Source organism: Ovis canadensis, chromosome 14, assembly GCF_042477335.2.
Source record: "Ovis canadensis isolate MfBH-ARS-UI-01 breed Bighorn chromosome 14, ARS-UI_OviCan_v2, whole genome shotgun sequence".
In the NCBI taxonomy this organism is placed as follows: Eukaryota; Metazoa; Chordata; class Mammalia; order Artiodactyla; family Bovidae; genus Ovis; species Ovis canadensis.
Window position 1 is genome coordinate 24,876,261 of NC_091258.1, and position 14,469 is coordinate 24,890,729.

Below are 14,469 nucleotides of genomic sequence, written 5' to 3' on the forward strand. Positions count from 1 at the left end.
ACCAGTAAAGACAAAGATTGAGGAAAGGTTCCAGATTAAAAGAGTCTATAGAAAAAGAACACTAAATCCTTTGCGGGACTGTGAACTGGATCCCGAAATGGAGAAATAATAGCTGTAAAGGACACTAGTGGGACACTTTTAAAATGTGAATATGGACCGTGGATTAGATAATATTGTATCAATGTTAAATTTCATAATTTTGAGAATTATACTAAAGTAATATAAGAAAATATTTTTGCTCTTAGGAAGTATACATGGTGTACTGCTAAAGGTATACATTGTCTCCAACTTACTCTCAATGATTCAGGAAAAAATTAATATGCCTCTACACAGATTGGCAGATGGAAACTGGTGAATCTGTGTAGAGGGTATATGGATTTTGTTTACAGTATCCTTACAGTGTTTCTGTAAGTTTGAAACTATGTCAAATAAAGAGTTATAAACACCTAAAAAAATGAAATATGGCACAAATGAACCTATCTACAAAACAGAAACAGACTCACACAGAGATCAGACTTTTGATTGGTAAGGGGAGGGGTGGAAGGGGACAGGGAGTGGCCTCGGAGTTTTGGGTTGGTAGATGCAAACTGTTAGACTGGATAAACAACAAGGTCCTATTGTTTAACACTGGAACTATATCCAACCTCCTGGGATAAACCATAATGGAAAGGATATTTAAAAAACATATATAACTGAGTCAGTCTGCTGTGTAGCTGAGATGGCACAACATTATAAATCATATATACTTCAATTAAAAAAAAATGATATAATTCCATTTGCAGCCACATGGATGGACCTGGAGATTATCAAAATAAGTGAAGTAAGCCAGACAAAGACACAAATGAACTTATTTACAAGACAGAAACAGACTCACAGAAAAGTGGAGGGGAAAAATAAATTGGGAGTTTGGGATTGACATAAACGCACTACTATATTTACAATAAATAACCAACAAGGATCTACAGTATACCAAACATAACTCTGCTCACTATTCTTTAATAACCAAATAGGAAAAGAATTTGAGAAAGAGACATATGTATATGTATCACTGAGCTACTATGCTGTACACTTGGAACTAAGAACACTGTTATTCAACTATACTCTGACAGAAAATAAAAATTAAAACCAAAAATAAATGGTACCAAATGCAACTGAAAAGCTTTTGCACAGCAGAGGAAACCATACGGAAAATGATAAGCCAATCCACAAAATGGGAGAAACATTTGCAAATGATGAGACCAACAAGGGATCAATCTCCAAAACTGACAAAGAGCTCATGTAGCTCAATTTCAAAAACATAAACAACCCATCAAAAAAAAGGAAGGAGACCTAAACAGACTTCTGTCCAAAGAAGACACATAGATGACCACAGGCACATGAGAAGATGCTCAACATCACTAATTATTGGAGAAATGCAAACCAAAACTACAACGAGATATCACCTCACACTGGTCAGAATGGCCATCATCAAAAAGTTTACAAACAGTAAATGCTGGAGAGGGTGTGGAGAAAAGGGAACCCTCCTACACCGCTGGTGGGGACAAACCATGGTGCTGAGACTCGAGAGGTCATTGGACCACCAGACCAGACCAGCCAATTCCAGAGGAAATCAACCTTGAACTTTCACTCAAAGTCCTGATGCTGAATTTCCAATACTTTGGCCACCTGATGCAAAGAGCTGACCCCTTGGAAAAGACCCTAATGCTGGGAAAGACTGAAGGCAAAAGAAGGGGCAGAAGAAGATGAGATGGTTAGATAGCATATCAACCCAATGTACATAAAGTTGAATAAACTCTGGGAGATAGTGGAGGACATAGTAGCCTGGTGTGCTGCAGTCCATGGGGTCGCAAAGAGTCAGACATGACTCAGCTACTGAACAACAGTCACTATGGAGAACAGTATGGAGGTTCCTTAAAAAACTAAAAACAGAGTTACCATATGATCCAGCAGTCCCACTCCTGGGCATATATTTGGACAAAGCTATAATTTAAAAAGATACATGCACACCTATGTTCACAGCAGTGCTGCTTACAATAGCTGAAACAAGGAAGAAACCTAAATGTCTATCAACAGATAAATTCATAAAGAAGATATGCTACATATATACACTGGAATATTACTCAGCCATGAAAGAGAACGAAATAATGCCTCTTGCAATAACATGGATACGCCTGAAGATTATCATACTAAGTGCGGTAAGCCACACAGAGAAAGGCAAGTATCACATAATGTCACTTATATGCAGAATTGAAAAATATGCAAATACACTTATTTACAAAACAGAAACAGTCACAGACTTAAAAACAAACTTAGTATTACCAGTGGAAAAAGGTAGAGGGAAGGGATGAATTGAGAGCTTGGGATTGACATATACACACTAAAATGTTTAAAACAGATAACCAATAAGGGCCTACTGTAGAGCACAGAGAACTCTCAACAATCTCCAATAGCTTAAATGAAAAAAGAATTTGAAAGAGAGAAAATACATGTGTATGTATAACTGAATTACTTTTCTGTACACCTGAAAATAATACAGCACTGCTAATCAACTACACTCCAATGTAAAATAAAAACAAAAAAAGACAACCCACAGAATGGGAGATGTCTGCAAATGATGTGACCGACACGGGATTAGTCTCCAAATTTACAAAAGCTCAGGATGCTTAACAGCATTAAAACAACCCAATCAACTAATGGGCAGAAGACCTAAACAGACATTTCTCCAAAGAAGACAGATGGCCAAAAGGCACTTAAAAAATGTTTAACATCGCTGATTATTAGAGAAATGCAAATCAAAACTACAATGAAATACCACCTCACAGCAGCCAGGATAGCTACCATCAAAAAGCGCACACACAGTAAACGCTGTAGAGGGTGTGGAGAGAAGGGAACTCTCCAACACTGTTGGTGGGAGTGTAAATTGGTGCAGCCACTCTGGAGAACAGTATGGATGTTCCTTAAAAAACAGAGCTATCTTAATGTGACCCTGCAATTCCACTCCTGGGCATATATCCAGAGAAAAACATGATCCTAAAGGATGCATGCATCCCAATGTTCATTGCAGCATTGTTTACAGCAGTCAAGACATGGAAGCAACCTAAATGTCCAGAGGGAGGAATGGATAAAGAAATGTTACATATATACTAGGAATATTACTCTGCCATTAAAAAGAATGAAATCATGTTATATGTAGCAACACAGATGGACCTAGAAATTGTCATAGTGAGTGAAGTAAGTCAGAAGAGAAATATCGTATGACATTCCATATACGTGGACTCTAAAAAGAAATGATACAAACCAACCTACAAAACAGAAAGAGACTCACAGAGAAAGAACTTATGGTTGCCAGGGGGAAAGAATAGTAGTTTGGAATAGACATGCACACCCTGGTATATTCAAAACGGATAACCAACAAGGACCTACTCTATAGTTTATGGAACTCCACTCAATGTTATGTGGTATTCTGAATGAGAGGGGCATCTGGGGGAGAATGGATACATATATATGGATGGTTAAGTCACTTTGCTGTCTACCTGTAACATCATAACGTTATTAATCAATTATACCCCAATACCAAAGAAAAAGTTAAAAATAAATAAAATAGATAACCAACATGACCTAACCAACAATGAACTCTGCTCAATAGTCTAATAGCATAAATGAGAAAAGAAATTTTAAAAGGGTAGATACACGTATATGGTTAACTGAATCACTTTGCTATTCACCTGAAACTACACAACATTGCTAATCAACTATACTCTAACATAAAGTCAAAAACAAAAAGGACCTCATTAAACTCAAAAGCTTTTGCACGGCAAAGTAAACCATAAACAAAAGACAACCCACAGAATGGGACATGTTAAAAGATCAATCTCCAAATTTTGCGAAGAGCTCATGCATCTCAATATGAAAAAAAAAAAAAAACACCCAATCAAAACACAGGCAGGAGACCTAAAAAGACTTTTCTCCAAAGACGACATACAGATGTCTACTAAGAGGTACATGTCAATACCACTAGTTATTAGAGAAATCCAATCAAAACTACAATGAGGGCTTCCCTGGTGGCTCAGTGGAAAAGAACCTGCCTGCCAATGCAGGAGACACCAGTTTGATTCCTGGTCCAAGAAGACTCCCACGTGCCTTGGAGTAACTAAGCCCGTGCTTCACAATATTGAGCCTGCGCTCTAGAGCCTGAAAATCACGACTACTGAGCCCACGAGACTCAACCACTGAAGCCCAAGTGCCCTAGAGTCTATGCTCTGCAACAAGAGAAGCCTGCACACCAGGATGAAAGAAGAGACCCAGCTTGCCGCAACTAGAGAAAAGCCGCGCAGCAAAGAAGATCCGGGACAGTCAAAAAATAAATACAATGAAAAAATAAAGTTCTTAAAAAAAAAAAAACAAACCTACAATCAGATATCGCCCCACACCAATTAGAATGGTGATTATCAAAAATTCTACAAAAAATAAGGACTTTCCTAGAGGTCCAGTGGTTAAGACTCCAGGTTTCCAAGGCAAGTGGCATGAGTTAGATCCCTGGTTGGTCAGGGAACTAAGACCCCACGTGACATGCAGCACGGACAAGAAAATACATTAAAAAAAAAAATCTACAAATAGGGGCTTCCCGGTGCCTCAGTCAGTAAAGAATCTGCCTGCAATGCAGAAGACCTGAGTTCCATCCCTGGGTCAGGCAGATCCCCTGGAGAAGTAAATGGCAACCCACTCCGGTATTCTTGTCTGGGAAATCCCATGGACAGAAGAGCCTGGCGGGCTACAGGCCATGGGGTTGCAAGAGGTGGACAAGACTTAGCCAAGAAGCCACTCACATACTTTCCTGAAACAGAAGTTACAATAAAATGTTTTTTTAAAAAACTGCAAACAATAAATGCTGAGGGTGGGAACGTAAACTGGTGGAGCCACTACGAAGAACAGTATAGAGGGTCCTCAGAAAACTGAAAAAGAATTACCATGATTCTGCAATCCCACCACTTGGCCTCTACCTTGAAAAACACCCAGTTCAAAAAGATACAAGCTGTTTTCTATGTCTGCATCTCCACTGCTGCCCTGCAATCGGTTTATCAATACCATCTTTCTAGATTCCATATACATGTGGCTAAGAGATTTGTTTTTCTCTCTCTGACTTAAATCACTCTGGCTAAATTATGTTGATGTATGGCAGAAATCAAACCAATACTGTGAAGCAATTATCTTTCAATTAAAAATAAAATAATTTAAAAATATAAGAGGAAAAAAATGCAAACTAAAAAAAAAAGAAAGGTACAAGCTGAGGGCTTCCCTGGTGACTCAGTGGTAGAGAATCTGCCTGCCAAGGCAGGAGACGTGGGTTCAATCCCTGGTCTGGGAATATCCCACATGCTGCAGAGCAACTAAGCCTGTGCACCACAACTGCTGAGGCTGCGCTCTAGAGCTCGTGAACCGCAGTGGCTGATCTCAGCAACGAGAGAAGCCGCTGCAGTGAGAAGCCGGGTCACCGAAACTAGAGAGCAGCCCCCGCTCACCACGACCAGACAAAGGCCTGTGCAGCAGTGAAGACCCAGCACAGCCAGAAGAGTGAGGGAGTGAGTGTCGCTCAGTCGTTTCTCTTTGCGACCCCATGGACTATCCACGGAATTCTCCAGGCCAGAATACTGCAGTGGCTAGCCTTTCCATTCTCCAGGGGACCTTCCCAACCTAGGGATAGAACCCAGGGCCCCCACATTGCAGGCTGATTCTTTACCAGCTGAGCCACAAGGGAAGCCCCAAAATACTGGAGTGGGTAACCTTTCCTTTCTCCAGTGGATCTTCCTAACCTGGGAATCGAACCAGGGTCTCCTGCATTGTAGGCGGATTCTTTAACAACTGAGCTATCAGAAAAGCCCCTGACACGGCCAAAAATAAATACATAAAAAACTAAATATGTTAAAAACAAACAAAAAAAAAGTTATCTGAAATTAAAAAAAAAAAAAAAGATACAAGTGGCACTTCCCTGGAAGTCCAGTGGCTAAGACTCAGAGCTTTCAGTGCAGGGGGCTTGGGTTCTATCCCTAGTCAGGGAACTAAGATCCCATATACTGCACAGTGCAGCCAAAAATAAATAAACAAACACATGCACCCCAATGTTCACTGCAGCCCTGTTTACAATAGCCCAGACATGGAAGCAATGCAAATGTCCACCGACAGATGAATAAACAGATGTGGGGTGTATACACACACACACACTGGAGTATCACCCAGCCATTAAAAAGAATGAAATAATGTCCCTTGCAGCAACACGGGTGGACCTGGCTATCATCATGCTAAGTGACGTAAACCAGACGGAAAAAGACAAATACTAAAAGCACAAGCAACAGAAGAGTTGATAAACAGCACTTCATTAAAATTTTAATCTCTGCGTGTCAAAGGACACTATGAAGAATGTGAAAAAACCACCCATACAATATAGGAGAAAATATCTGTATCATATAGGTGATACATATTTTTTAGGTTCCCCCTATGATATGCCTTATATGGGGAATCTAAAAAAAAATGATACAGATGAACTTATTTACAAAACAGAAACAGACTCAGGCTTAGAAAATAAACCCTGAGTTAGGAAAGGGGAAAAGTGGAGGGGAGGGATACCTTGGGAGTTTGGGACTGAGGTACACACACTATTACATTTATTTATTATTTTGCATTGCACGTGTGTGTGCTCAGTTGCTTCAGTCGTGTCCAAACTCTTTGCGACCCTATGGACAATAGGCCGACAGGCTCCTCTGTCCAAGGGGATTCTCCAGGCACGAATACTGGAGCGGGTGGCCATGCCCTCCTCCAGAGATCTTTCCCACCCAGGGATCAAACCCACATCCCCTGAGACTCCAGCACTGCAGGTGGATTCTCACCTACTGAGCCACCTGGGAAGCCCCGTTTTGTATTGAGGTATAGCCAATTAACAAACAATGTTGTGACAGTTTCAGGTGAACAGCAAAGGGACTCAGCCACCCACATACGTATATCCATTCTCCCCCAAACTCCCCTCCCATTCAGGATGCCGCATAACCTTGAGCACAGTTCTGGGTGCTACAGGAATGTGTCCTGCTAGATTTAAAATGGATAACCAACAAGCACCTACTGTATAGCACATGGAACTCTGCTCAATATTCTCTAATAACCAAGATGTAGAATTTCAAAAAAGAGTCGACACGTGCACATACACCTGAATCACCTTGCTGCACACCAAGAACGAACCCAACGTTGTTATTCAACTAATACTCCAATATAAAAGAAAAATCAGGGACCTCCCTGGTGGTCTAATGGCTAAGACTCGCTCCCCACCCTCCCCACCCCGCACTGAAAGGGGCCCAGGTTCAATCCCTGGTCAAGGAACTAGATCTCCCAAATCACAACTAAAAGACCCTGAATGCCTGCAACTAAGACCTAGCGCAGCTAAACAAATAAAAAGAAAATTTAAAATTTTTTTTAAATAAAGAGAGTGGAAATAATATTACAGTGAAAACCTGAACTACCGTTGGTACACACGCCCCAAACGGCACCCCGCCTCCCAACCACTCGCGGGGCCCCCTCCGCGTCCTCACCCACGTCCATCCACTCGGGCGGGAGCAGCCGACACTTCTGTCTCTGCTTCAGGTTGACTGCCAGCCACAGAGGTACCTGCACCGGTAGGCCGGGGTTGAAAGGCCCCAGGTCGCCCTGCAAACACGCACACCCCGTCACTCACAAATGCAGGGCTTGGACCTCCGCAGTCCGCGAGCTGACGCCCTGCGCGGTCTCGGCCGGCCCCGCGCCCCGCCACCCCTCTGCACCGGTTGCCCAGCTCAGCCCGACTACACCTGCGGGCCCTGGCCCCGACAACCCAGCCCGCCGGGAGCGGGAGCCCACCAGAGCGAGCCGGGGGCCCGGCGGTTCTCACCCCGATGAGGTAGATCTTGTCCAGGCTGAAGTTTGGGATGATGGTGACCAGCTCCTTCTCGGCCAGAAACTCCACCTCCGCTGCGTCCATGGCGTAGCCACCGGCCGACCCAGAACTCGCCGCCGCCGCCTCAGATCTCTCAGCTTCCGAGAAAACACCGCTGTGTCCGCCGCTTTCCCGCCACCGCGTAGAGCCCGCCCCCTGGCCGGAAGGAGTCCTGGCCGGCCTATAGGAAGACGGCGCTCTACGTGAGGAGGTGGAAGGCGGGGAGAGTGACTGTTACGAGCCCGAGGATTGGCCATCTTGAACGTGACTGCGGAGCGGATCCCGCCCCCTGGCGGCAGGCCCCGCCCTCCCCCGTATCCCTGTCTCGCCCCTCCCGTGCGCCGCTCACCTGCAGCCTCCGGCTCACCTGCACCTAGGACCGCCCTCGGTGTCCCTTCACGAGGCCCTGGCGCCTGCCCTCCCACACCGCGAGTCAAACTGGGGCTGGGTGGGCTTCGGGGCCGGGAGTTGTTCAGTCGCTCAGTCGTGTCCGACTCTGCAACCCCTTGGACTGCAGCGCGCCAGGCTTCCCTGTCCATCACCATCTCCCCCAGCTTGCTCAAACTCATGTCCATCGAGGCGGTGATGCCACCTAACCGTCTCATCCTCCGTCGCCCCCTTCGGAGCCAGGAGTTAAAGCATGTAATTGGTAACGGTGAAACCTGGCTACACAAACGCGGTACCCCCACCAACCACCCACCCAAGCAGAGTGAGGGAAGGCGTTATTTCCTCTAAGTTCACAATCTTCTGGCCTCCCTGTACGCGGGGTAACATCTATAAAAATGCAGATTCCTTCATCGCACCCACATATTCCAGTTCAGAAACTGCTGAAGGAAAGGCTCACAACCTGCACTTTTACAGGCTCCGCAGGTGAAACCTGTGAAGGGGCGAGTTTGCAAATAGGTATCAGTGAGTTCGGCTCTTAACTGTTGGTCCGTCCGGGTGCCCTCTATAGAGTGGGTTCACGTGAACCATTGCAGCAGTGGTTCTCATGCCCTCCTCTGGCAGCACCCCTTCCCTACCCTCCCTCACCCTTCCCCCAGAGATGCCCAGTGTTGACGTGCATGCTTCTGCAGACTTCTGATTCAGTGGTCTGAGTGAGGATAGAGGACTGACCTCTAACCAGGGTCAGGGGGATTCCAGTGGGGTGATGATAAGCCAGGAGAGCTTCCACCTGAGGTGAAGCAGCTAGAGGAGGACTGGGGTGGGGGGAGGGTGATGCTGAACTTGACAGCATTAGCTTTAGGCTCCAAGAAAAAGCATATGTGACAGGAGAATTTCAGGGTTCTAGATCCCTTCAGGAAAGCTCCCTCACCCCACAAAACCACACACTTTCCTGTCTAACTATCCAGAAAACTGCCCCATGTCAGGTTGTTGGGAAGATGAAATAAAGCCATCATCCAGTTCTGCCCATTCACATGGCCTGGAAAGCGGTTTGTTGTTTATCTGCGTTGGAAATTATCATGACTAGCCTGGAGATTTCCTTCATTGTGTCATTTAGGAAGACAAATACTTTCCAAGAAAATAAAAGATCCCTTGGGAATGCTGTGTAACCGAGAGCAAGTGACCACTCTGAACGTCTGTATTTTCATCTGCAAAAGAAGTAGGAGGGGAAGGAGTCCCCAGGGTATTTGAAGAAGAGAGGGGGTGGCAGGCCACATGGCCCCTCCTAAAATAGAAGCTCCCTCAAGCATCTGCAGAGTGTGCCAACTTGTCTGGGTTTTGATTGATGGGGCAATGTTTCCTTGACTGGCAAATATTTGCCTTTCAAAGTTGGAGAGGCTTCCCTCCCTGATTTCCGCAGACTGTAAACGCACAAAGGAAAAGAGCTGGTGGGAGAGCCGAGGTTCAAAGAGGCCTTGGGGGGATCATGAGTGCTAGCAGAGCCCAGAATCCTGGAGTCCGTTCTGGGAGCGTGGGGACTTGCCGCTGCTTATCTCACAGGGCTGTAGGCAGAATGAGACAAAGCGCGTGCGGCCTTCCACACTACAAGATGGAGGCATCTGGGAGCCTCAAACTGGAGTAGACACCAAGGTCCTTCAGTTCAGTTCAGTCACTCAGTGACTGACTCTGCGACCCCATGGACTACAGAACGCCAGGCCTCCCTGTCCATCACCAACTCTCAGAGTTTACTCAAATTCATGTCCATTGAGTCAGTGATACCATCCAACCATTTCATCCTCTGTCATCCCCTTCTCCCACCTTCAATCTGTCCCAGCATCAGGGTCTTTTCAAGTGAGTCAGTTTTTTGCATCTGGTGGCCAAAGTATTGGACATGTATTGGACAAATACTGGACAATCAAGTATTGGACAAGGTCCTTAGGGGGACCTTGTTAAAGCGGCAGGATTCACAACAGCCAAAAGGTGGAAACCACCCAGATGTCCACCGCTCTCCCGTGGTCCGCAGGGAATGTTGGGGAAGCAGTGACTTGCTGCGGGTGGCATCTCCCAGCTAGGGAGGTGGCTAGAATTACAGTCATGGAAGCAGAAGGGACATGCAGAGCGGAAAAACACCTCCTCCTGAAACTCTCTCTTCCCTCACCCCAGCTGAAAGGGGCCTTGGGATGGTACCCGCCAAGGACAAAGACTGCTTCACTACCTGGGCCCCTCTAAGGTCTCAAGGCAGGGGTGATAGCATGACCCCTGCAGGCCTGGCTCCCCTGCTGTTTCTGGCCACTGGCGAATTCCACTGGTGGGGCCCAGCCTCTCTAACTGGTGCCTCTTTCGACCTTCACCTCCTAGAGCCCTCGGGAGGCGGGGAGGAAATGACTGATGCAGGTGAAGTTCTCAGATGCGTCTGGCCCAGCTGTGCAGACAGCCGTGGTTCCTACGCCCGGCGGCAGGGCTGGCTCTGCTCACGACAGCCCTCAAGGTGTCCTTCTCCCTGCTGAGTGCGGTGGTGAGTGAAGCAGGAAAGACAGACAGCTCCGGTTCTCCAGGGCCTCTGTGTAAGCTGCTCCCCAGAACCTGACCAGATCCTGAGTGGACTGGGTGAGAGATGCAGGTCGGGGAGTGCTGTGAATGGATGAGCAGTTTACAGAAAGAGAGCTCCGGGGGGGGTGGAGTGGGGATGGGACCCAGTCCAACGCCAGGAGAATCACCTGAAGGCTGGGAGCGGACGTCTAGCTGAGCGCTGGTGATGGCACCTAGGGCAACAGCCCAGGGGACCAAGAGGAGGGACGGTCTGAAACCAGAGCCCATGGACTGCCTGCAGGGTTCCAGAAAGCCTGGCCCGGGGAAGCCTCTGGACCCCACCCAGTGGCCACAGGTCTTTCCCAGCTGCCTGTGGCTCCGCACAGCCCAGCAGTGTCCCCCTAATCGCCACCGCTGGGCCTGCGAGTCCCTCCCTGCTGCTTGCAGGCCACCGGAGTCTGGCAGGGGAGCCAGCCCGCGAGCCGCAGGGCGCACATCACGGCTGAGCCGGGTGGGAGCTCTCAAATGCCTCCGACACGGTGCGAATACACTCTTGTGTCTTTTTGCCATCTGCTGCTGTCATTAAAAAATTACATTTCCATCTGTTTTCACACTTTTCTCCCCTCCCAGCCTCCCCTCCCGGAGGCATACAGCATGAATCCCACGTCGAGGACGCGATTGCTGCCTTGCCTTTTGGAGCCTAGGAACATAACTGGGACACATGGGGTTAGGGGTAATGGGCTTCGTGGGCAACCAGAGCTATTCATACCTCCTAGGTCGACACTGACCGTGACCTTTGCCCTCCACACACCAACCCCTCCACACACACTTTGTGGGAAGCCACTTACGAAGCTTATTTTGTTGCTGGTTTTAATTAGTATGTGTGGCTTTAGCATTAAAAATAAATGGAAAATAAACTGCAAGCATTAGTAACCATTTCCCTTGGGAATGTATTTAAAGAAGAACAGACTCAAGAAATAAGAATCAGGGAGCTATGTCTTGGGCTCAGAAAAGAATTGTCATTCTAGATCAACCCCAAAGACGTAACCCCTCTCCCTGACCAATATAGCATGCCTGACCTTTCATGAAGGGTCAAGTCCACGGAAAACCCAACAACCTGCTCACAAGGTTGCAACCACAGACTTCGCCTGGTGGATCTCCTCGAACACAGCTTTGCAAACATCAGCATAATCGCTAACATTCTAGGTTCCGTACGTACGGTCATCTGTTTCATCTTCCCAACAACCTGGTTACCACCTTCTTTTGAAGATGGAGGAAGCTGAGGCTCAGAGTCGATCAGTTAATAATTTGTTTTAACTTTTGGCTGTGCCCCACAGCATGTGGGACCTAGTTCCCCAACCAGGGGTCAAACCCACCTCCCCTGCATTGGAAGGGGGAGTTGTAACCACTGGTCCACCAGGGAAGTCCGATGCAGGGGCTCAGAGAAGCAAAGTAACTCGCTCCAGGTTGCCCATCTGACAAAGGAAGCATGGGGGTGGACGCGGCAGGCGGGGCGCCAGGCCCCAAGGAAGGCTTCAGGTGGAAGCGGTTTATTCACAAGGCCCTCCCGGGATGCTCCAGGACGGCGGGAGATCTCCAGGGCCAGTTCAGGTTAGGGACCATGTTTCTCCTGCTGGCCCCTTGGGGCTCAGGCCACCCCCACGCCGCCCAGCTCCCCCCAGCCTGGGGCTCCCAGGGAAGCCTGGCTCCTCACAGTGCCAGCACTGCCCCCAGGGAGCTGGCTAGAGACACAACAGTAGGCCCAGCCCAGACCTCCCCTAACAAAGGGCATCTGCCTTTGAACCAGCTCCCCGCTGACAGCACCTTCACAAAGCACGGGTCTCAGAGTCCCCTCACCAGCACCAGGAGGAGGAACAAGGGAGGTGGGGAATGTATCTGCTAACTCCCATCCCTAGTGGGTGAGGGGTGCCACCAGGCGGCAGGGAGAGCCCCCAGACCAGCAGCTCCTGCAGCAGAGGAGGCCCTCGGGGGTTTTGGAGTGGAACCCTGCCCTCGCGCACACACACAGGGCTCTGTCACACCCAGGGATGTGGTCCCAGGTGGCCCGGTGCCAGGTGGCCCGCTCCCACCGCCCTCCCCACACTCACCTCTCCAGACTCCTCAGGTCCCCACTGCATTGTGCCCACTCCCCAGATGAGCAAACGGAGGCCCAGGGAGGTAGGTGCCCTGCGTGATCATGACCCCCATTTACTGACTGTCTGCTCCACGCCAAGTACCATGTGGGCATTGTACGGAGATGGTTTTCCTTAATGCATGTGGGCTCGCCACGTGGCAGGTCGTGTTCTCCTCACTTCACAGGTGAAGACAAGATTCAGAGGGGTTGAACAGCTTTCCAAGGTCACACAGCACAGCACAGGGTCTGGCCGACACCCTTGCTGGCATCCACTCCCCCTATTCTTTCTCACGCTCCTAAGAAGGAATGCTGGGGGGCTGCAGTGGGGTGCCCTGCCCCCTGCCATCACACCCCCCACCTCGCCCCTTCCTCATGAGGAGACAGAGCTAGCTTGAAGGCAGAGCCTCAGGAGCAGTGAGCATTGCACGGGGTTTCTTGTGACTTGGGGGGCAGGTGTCACCAGGAAGGGTCCCCCCCACTCAGCTGGGTGCATGCTCCATGCTGGCTTTAACAGGAATGAGCCCTTCAGATTTAAGAGGCCCAGAGCCCAGGACTGGTGTGGGTGCCTTGGACTGGAAGACCTTTCTGCAGGAGACCAGGGGGACTCACCTGGCCCTGCGAGAAAGCCAAACCGGCTCCCCAGGGCTGCAAAGCCTCTGGCCAGCCCTCCACCTGCTCTCCACCTCACAGCCCTCTTGCTGTTGCCATGGGCACTACAAGCCCGGGGTGAAATGCCCATTAGCCACGGCGGGTTACACAGTGGGCTGGAGGCCTCTGAGCAGTACCCAGGAGATGGGGGGTGGGCTCCCCTGGCCTGCGCACACAGCCAGCTCTCAGAGTGAGCTCCCAGCCCTGAGACCCAGCATCCCCTGGGTCCCAGAGGGACAGGACGGGGGCAAAGTGTCCACATCACCTCCAGGGGGATATAAGGGGCGCCGAGTATCCAGGGAGAAAGGGACAATCAACAAGAAATATTGCTGAGCGGCAGCTTTGTGCGGATGGTAAGAATGCAGGGTCTGGGTTCAAGTTCTCACTCTGTGACGACCTTGGGCTCTAAGTTTCTCAGGGGCCGCATCTGTAAAATGGGGGTAACCACAGCGTCTATACCAGAAGACTAGATGGTTATTCCCAGCCTGTCACTCCCTCCCATTATAGACATGTCTGTCCCTTCCTGTGCCATGTGACTGCCCAGCTCAGCCACGTGGGGTGTGTCTGTGTGGCTTGCTTGCTCCACGTGTGGAAGATGAGAACGCTCCTGCAGGGAGCTTGTGCTCTGAGTGTCTGCAGTGAGAATGCACTCTGGGCGCTACTGGCCACAGAATGAGGAGGGCCAACCGAGGGGCCAAGACCACCTGAAAGCCCATAACCAGCCAGACCAGCCCCTTCGTGATAAGCAGTTCTCTTAAACCTACCTCTGTACTGAACGTGATCCATCTCCTCTGCCTGCCCAAGGAGCAGAGTCTGCAGC

The 14,469-nt window shown here is 48.8% G+C and overlaps 1 protein-coding gene across 1 annotated transcript in view; it reads right to left on the minus strand.

Annotated features, from left to right (window-relative positions):
• The window catches only part of GINS2 (GINS complex subunit 2), a 36,928-nt gene extending 28,823 nt beyond the window's left edge, over nt 1-8,105 (minus strand). The window contains exons 1-2 of the mRNA XM_069549688.1: nt 7,910-8,105; nt 7,575-7,689 (exon numbers count right to left, since the gene is read on the minus strand). Of these exons, the coding sequence (XP_069405789.1) occupies nt 7,575-7,689; nt 7,910-7,999 (205 nt within the window). The 5' untranslated portion in view covers nt 8,000-8,105. The remainder of the gene's footprint in view (nt 1-7,574; nt 7,690-7,909) is intronic.
• Nucleotides 8,106-14,469: the final 6,364 nt, after the last annotated feature.